Consider the following 7,714-nt stretch of genomic DNA (forward strand, 5'->3'; position numbering starts at 1 on the left):
ACGAATTTCTTTCAAGGGGATACACATTATCGAGACTTGACTGTATTTGTATACGAAGTTAATGAGCTTTTGCAATAGAAATGCTCAATCGAATATCGCGATAAATCGAAAAAAATTCTATCCACTTGAAAGAAATTCGTTTTCAAAAATTCTTGATTATTTAAAAACCTGTGTAAATCGGAAAACACTGATCCCCTTGCCATTTTGAATTATCGGAATTCTGCTTTATATACAAATCTTCTTAGATCCTTACAAAAATAGCATCCGAAGTTTACAGCTTGATAAAATACATTCATTAGCTTACTTTTTAATTATAAAACTTATTAACTTAGCTGAAAGTAAAATTTTTTGTACTTTAAGTGTAGCTATAAGAAACTCCAGCTCGAGCTCCAATTGTAGGCCACAGTAAAATTGTATATTTAGGCCATGTTTGAATGCGATCATTTTCAAATATATATTCTGGCAATCTGTAGCTCGTATATTTACTTTACACACATAGGTGTGAGTGAGTTTATTGTGTGTTGAAATTCAACCATTCCAACAGTTCAGCTGCCTTTTCCAATGATTACTTTTTTATTAGCAGAAGAGCCTTCAGAAACTTTACAGTCAACTAAAAAACAAAATCATATTTCGAGCGCATTGTCCGTAATTGGAACACCTTTAGGCCTTTATTTTTTCAACTTTATGTCTATTTTGCTGTGCCGTTGCACATGCATGAGTAATTCTCATTTATTTAAGTAGAGTGTTTGCTGTATGCTGCCTGTGCCATGCTGATTGCTGTCGCTTAACAATTTGCAATATTTTTTTTTTTTTGCTAGCAGCTGCAGCAGCTAGGCTGGCTTTTGGAGCAACTACAGCTACATGTCCAGCTGCAGTTGCAGCTGCAATCTACGAGTAACTTTTACATTTAAATTTTCATTAAGTATTCTGCATACGCATAAATAAACTTGAACGTGCTCGAGAGCACAGTAAATGCAACACCCACACACACGCACATGTACATCCCCCAAAAAACTGACATAACAATCCCTTTGTTGTGCCACGACCCGCCCCACCCCGGGCCACCCCGGGCCACCCCGGTCCAGCCCACGGCCAGTCGAGGGGCTTTTGTGCATGCAGCGCACATGCAGATTTTTGGAGCCCAAACAAAAACATGAGAAGTTGCAAAAATAAATTTATATTATGTTCATAAATTCATAGAGCCCAGTCCCAGTCCCAGCATCAGCCCCAACCCAGGACTGGTCACATGCACTTGGACATATTTTTTGGGGTACGGCTATTACAGCAAACTGCACACACAATGGGTCCAGCACGAGGTCCTTTGCCCAGTCACTCTCTCTCTCCCTCTCTCTTTCTCTCATTGACTGTGTCTGTGTGTGTGTGTGTGTGTGAGTTTTTGATATGCAAATTTCAGCAATGCTGCGCCCAGTTCGCGTACCAGAAATAACAGCCAATCAACTGTGGCACACACACACACTCACACACACACATACAGACATAACTCTGGGCAATCCTTTCAACATGTCGGCCCTGGCCAGCATGGGCCATTAAAAAGGCAGAGGCAGAGGCACAGGCACAGGCACAGGTATTGGACGGACAAACGGGCGACTGTGGCTTGTTTGCTGTTTGCAACGACATGGAGAACGACAACGACATGGACAACGACGACACTGACAACGACGTAGAGGTTGGCTGCCCCGTCGATGCTTGTCCGGATGCTGTCGACAATGTCGCTTCAAAAATATTGCAGCCGCAGCACATTTCATGTCCTTGGTCCTTGTTGTTGTCGTTGTCGTTGTTGTTGTTGTTGCTGGACTGCGTGCATTTATAAATTATGCTCAACATGTAAAATGCCATTTTGAATATGAAATTTGATGCCATTTTAAGCCCTATGCCTGCCCGCATCCATTCCACTCAGCGCCGGCCTTTGTTGACTCGGCCGCATATTTCATCTGAGGCAGCCTGAGGCAGGAGCAGCACAGCCTCGACTCATATTTTAATTACTTGCTAAACGCAAAGTGCACGTTCTTTTTATTTTCATTTAGCCCAATAACATATTTCGCGTCATCAATTTCAGCGCCAGACTGCGGCGCATTTGTACTCATTTGTGGCTAATGCCGCGGCTGCATTAGCGCCAGTTGCAGTGGCAGCTGGGCCGGTGGGCCGCTGCAAGTGCAATGTGGCCGAGTCGGCTCTCTGCAGCTAAGCAAAAAAAAAAAAAAAAAAAAAAAAAAAACAAAAGAGGCAAAAGTAAAGTACGAAAAAAAGGTCAAAAAATCAATCGGCCACGCAACTAATTCATTTAAATCTAACAAAATCTGAGAAAATCCCTGGCAACGACCTTCGGGATTTTGAGATTTTACGAATGTCAACCGAACGCAGCCAAAGTAGCTCAACGGCAGCAGCGGTATGGATCAGGCTGGCTAGTGTTGGTCGGAGGGACGGACAGGGTGTGTGTGAATGTGTGTGTGTGTGTGTGTGTGTGTGTGTGTGTGTGGGGAGAGCTGGTCTGGGCCCTGTTAAGCTGAGCAAGCAAATCACCGGGCATCCCGGCCATGTTGGCGGCAACCCATGTGAGCTTTGGCTAAAATAGTTGGCAACAGCACATTAAACAGCGTCAGCCACACACTCACACACATACACACACAGATATTTGGGTGCGAGTATGCGTGCAAGAGAAAATGAGGCAACAGCAAAAGTCGCAGAACTTTAGCAATTTGAAGCTAATATGTTGACAATCTCTGCGCACGCTGCCCTCGCTAGCACAGTGGCGCCATCTATGGTTATGTGTACTTAAGTCAGTGGAGAAAGCCGGAGGAAAGCCAGAAGAGAAGAAAGGAAGTAAGAGAGTAGCAGAAGGTGTGCTGCAGAGGCAGTGGGAGCTATGCGTTAATAATGAACAACAGATCTGGCAGCTAGATCTATGTATATACTCTCTTTATATATATGCATATGTATATGTTTCTAATGAAGTAAGTGTTTGGAAAAGTATGTAAAAATGTTGACTAGCGTTAGTTTTAGAGTATAAAAACTTAAATAATATTATTACTAAATATTAATATCATAAGCTATATTATAACATCTAGATTTATGAATATATATCATTTGAAATTTTTACTGAAATGATGTATTTAAGGGAAATGCTAGTTTAATTAGTTTTTTATCTAACTCTAATAGGAATTCGGATCATCTCCTAGTTATACCTTATAAATTGCAATTGATTTGTAGTAATGAAGTTAATTAATATCATAACAGCAGCTTATTTCCGGTATATACTTAATATCATAACAGCAGCTTATTTCCGGTATATACCGAGTTTATCGTAGCTCTACAAACATCAATCAGCTTGCTTTCGGCGAGGACTCCACATGATATGTCTTTGATATAATCAAGCTTAAGTTTATGGCTCTCGGGCTTTGGCTCACAGATAATACATATACAGGCATTACATATACATATATATATATATCTATATAATCCTCTTGGCGCTTTGCTCTCGTGATTTTGTCCGTGAATATTTTGGCCCGTCTCCGTTGAGTTTTTGCAATCTTTTAATAACAAATTCCTGTTGGGGTTTTGCGCTCGTTTATGCACATATGAGCTACAGCAAGCAACTCGTGTACTCGTAAAAAGTGGATTTTACTGCTTAACTTTGGCAACAACAAATGAAGCAAATGAACAACGCACACAGCAGTTTTTATATTTTGCATAAATAAAATAAAATGCAATTTTTCCATTGTATTTTTTTTGCTGTGGCAGTTGGAGTGCCTGCTGCTGCTGCTGTTGCAGTTGCACAAATCCCTTGCACAAAAGTCAGCAATCAAAGCAGATTAAAATATGATTTGACAGCTACGAGCTATGAGAAATGTAAATATAAATGAATGAATGTATATGTTATACAGATGCATGTACATATATACATATGTATATACTACGTACATACATATGTGGGCTGTTATATTTTTATTCATATATCGCATCTGTGGCATGTGTGTCCCTTGCAAGTGGCGCCACACTTTTTGCCGCGCTGCCCGATTTCATTTTGGCATTTCGATATTGTTTCCATATTTAACTAGAGCCCCGTCGCTTCATATCTTTTGCCGTAAGCCTTCAATTGATGCGTGCATTGCATTTTTATCAAAGCCCGTGCGAGATAGTGCGCCAGCACAAGGGGCGGACGGGGGCGGCATGTGGGCTGGTTCGGGTGACCTATTAAAAATTTAAATCAATTTTCAATATGGATTTCGTATAGCTGCTATCTGCTATATGCGCATCGGCATCTGCATCTGGCGGATCGCAATTGCGACATTTGTCTGACACTTTTTGTTGATATTCAATATTTTATTTTTGCCACTTTATATACATACAAACATACATACATATCTGCCCATATATTTATATTTTATTTATTGGTTTTGCTTTATCGCAATAGCTGTCAGATGGCTGCTGCAGAGCATGTTTTATCTTGAAAATGCATTGCATTTTCTATATTTATTGGATGCATTCTTTGCTAGATCCTAACACAGCCCGTCAGGTATCTGCCACACCTGCAACGCAAAGCCGTAGCCCATTTGCACAATTAACAGTTAATAAGCGCAGCCTTTGCCACCAATTGCCGCCATTTACAGCCACCGGCTAACTGACCCCAAAGCAGATTTGCTGCAATTAGCTGCGCCACAGTCGTGTGCAAAGTGTGTGCCGAGTGCATAGGTCGCCTAAGCCCCACTAATGGGCGGGACAATAATTAAATTATCATTAACGAAAGTCGAAACAGCGTTAGCTTCCCTTCTAGATTAAACAGATTGTAAAACGGAGACATTATTTATATAATATCATATATGAAACATTTATCCAAATACTTTTGGCACTTCGGCACTTCGCTTTTTATTCTAGGCTGAAATCAGATCTTATTTATATAATAGCTAAATATTACAAAATATGATACCCATAAGAATCAATCTATAAATTCGAATTAAAATACAACCTTATATTTTATCTTATTTCTGTAAAGCTGAGTGGATTCTATGGCAACTAAATTGATTTCTAATGTCAAAATTTTGCTGTTTATTTTAAGGTTTCTTTATAAATTATATTGCATATATTAATTGATATTGAAATAATTTTAATTGACATTGCAATGTCAATATTGTTAATGTTAATGTTGTCAATGTTAATATTACTAATATATTCCTAAAATTTCAAGTTCCTAGCTCTTCATTTACAATTAATGCCAAAAAAATTTTTACCCATAGTGCATTGAAGGTAATGTTTGATATCTTAAGCGGAACAACCTTAACTCTGTCACTAAAAGAACATATAATAAACTATTGACTGGAAGCAAGTTAAGAATTACATATGCTATATTATGTTCCTAGTTATTCTCTTAGATAATGCGTTCTTATTGCAATTAAAGAATAACAATTATACGATCGAACTATTTATAAGGAAAAAAAAAAAATGTTTAGAAATGATTCTTTTATTTTACTTGCGGAGCAAAAAGATATTTATTAAATTTATAGACAGTTTTAAATTTTGTATGGAGAGCCCCAAAAAAATGAAGCTGAAGGCTGGATTAAAGCCAATACCGACTGTGAATGCCGCTCCAGCTACTCTTCGACTTTCATTTAAATTTAAATCACATGTCTAATACACAAACTTAGGGCAAATGGGATAATAAACCGTTGCTAAATGAGCTCAAACATAATGGCATTTACGCAACTGTACCTCGCCATGCATAAGTGAGGTTATGTGTGCTGTGCGTGTGAGGTTATTTGTGCTTTACAGATCCCCGCCCAGTTGAGTGGGGGAGGGGAGGTGGTGCAAATGCTTAAATTCTCATTAGGCGCATTAGTAGCGCTGACCAACCGATGCCAACAGACACCTGCCACAAACCGCGCCTAAATTCAATAATAATAATTGATTGCTTATTACAAATACAGCAACAACAGTATCAGCAGCAACAACAACAACAATGGAACATTGCATATGTGACTCAAATTTATACGTTTCACGTTTTTGGGGTGGGAGTTCTCCACATTTCGGGCATTTGCTAATATTTACGCATTAGTTATTTGCAGGTGCAAAATGAGGAGGATGGAGCGGGGAAGCGGGGAACGGGGAGCGGGAAACGGACTACATATATAAGCAGCCATAAGTCCAGCTGTAATTGACCAATGCACCAAATGGCAGAGAGACTACACCAAATTGAGAGTTGGGCCACATTAAATTTGCATGTTTTCATTTTGCTTTTGTGCACACAAATTTTAATTATTAACTTTATAATTATGCGAAATCACGAATTACATTAAAATCACTTTGTAATGTTGATTTGGGTTTCGTGTGCTGCGCATTTCGGTTTTTGGCCATCGAATTTTTGGTTAGGCATTGCGAATTTCTGATTTCATAACTAATCACACCTTGTAAAGTGGACTATCGATAATGTCGAATGGACGGAAATAATTTATATACATTCCAGGTGTATACAGTGTTTAGATTATGTTGAAGCTGTAAAGAATTCCGTTTCATTATATTTAAACCGTTTTTTTTTGCTGTTGTTGGTTGACCGATATGCACATATATTATCTAATGGGTTGCAGGGATCGAATGATCCGATGAACTGAGCTGCTATTGCAAAAAATTTTGTCAGCCTTATATCTAGATTATTTTTCATAAACAGGTACTATTTCGTATTATTTTTGACTGAATTATTCGACTTATATTATTATACTATAGATCTTTGAAATTAAAATCAAAATCAATCAATGTATTTTGAAAACCCCTAAGCCTTAGCTACCTTTGTATTTTCAGTAGATATAGTTATTTCGATACCCTCACTACAAATTGCAGTATGAATCAGTAGCCATAACAGCAAATCTATACTGGCTATACTAATAGAGGATCACAGTTCAGACTCGATACCCCACCGACATCTGGTATAATGCTGAGCATTCTATTTGTCTTCCTGGCGATGGGTCAGCTCATGGCGCCTGTGCTGGGGCAGTTCGTGAACTGCAGCCTCTCGACTGTGGAATTGACTGCCTGTGGCAAGCTCAGTCCGAACGGATGCTGTGCCAAGGGCTGCATACGGAATGCGGCGGGCAGATGTGTGGCAGAGCATTGTACTGGCAGCTGGGATGGCTGGCTGCGACGACCTGTGACGATGTCCTGTTACTTTCACTGGTTCCTGCTCATCTTTGCCGCGTTTATTATCATCCTTATGTCGAGCGTCGTGCTGCTGAATCTGGTATTCGAGCTGAGGCTGTTTCTGGAGAAGCGACGTATGCGCCGATATTTGCGGTTCAGTCCAAGGAGCAGCCCAAGCAGCAGCGTTGTATGAAACTGTTGAAAGAATCCAAAATGGCAAATGGCAACGGGAGGCATTGGGGCATCAATCCAGATCTTAATGCACATGCGTGTGACATAAAAACTGTGCGGGATTTGGCATAATCTACAATACATTAGCGCTAGCTTTGCTCTGGCTTTCAATTCAATTCGTTGGGTATCTCAACGGAATCCATGTAAATTACGATTTGGCACCTTGCTGTTACACACACACACACACACACACGCACAAATGCTGAGAACGATGCCAAAGTCTCAGAATCCCATTACATAGTAGTTAAAACCTGATTAGGAAATACTTGCGGCTGCTTTCAGCTCTGCCACACGCTTGGTTAAAACGAAATAACAATAAACGGCACATGTGAAATGGTTA

General features: G+C 39.6%; 1 protein-coding gene across 1 annotated transcript; it reads left to right on the forward strand.

The window, feature by feature from the left end:
* The first annotated feature begins 6,771 nt into the window (after positions 1 to 6,771).
* On the forward strand, positions 6,772 to 7,714 carry LOC6575129. The gene has a single exon (XM_002001111.4). The coding sequence runs from the start codon at positions 6,938 to 6,940 to the stop codon at positions 7,334 to 7,336; it is 399 nt and encodes a 132-aa protein (XP_002001147.1). The 5' UTR covers positions 6,772 to 6,937; the 3' UTR covers positions 7,337 to 7,714.

Source organism: Drosophila mojavensis, unplaced genomic scaffold, assembly GCF_018153725.1.
Source record: "Drosophila mojavensis isolate 15081-1352.22 unplaced genomic scaffold, ASM1815372v1 contig_231, whole genome shotgun sequence".
NCBI lineage: Eukaryota > Metazoa > Arthropoda > Insecta > Diptera > Drosophilidae > Drosophila > Drosophila mojavensis.

Bases quoted from the DNA above. Each gene is read 5' to 3' on its own strand.
- LOC6575129 (XM_002001111.4), top strand. From the start codon at position 6,938: ATGCTGAGCATTCTATTTGTCTTCCTGGCGATGGGTCAGCTCATGGCG.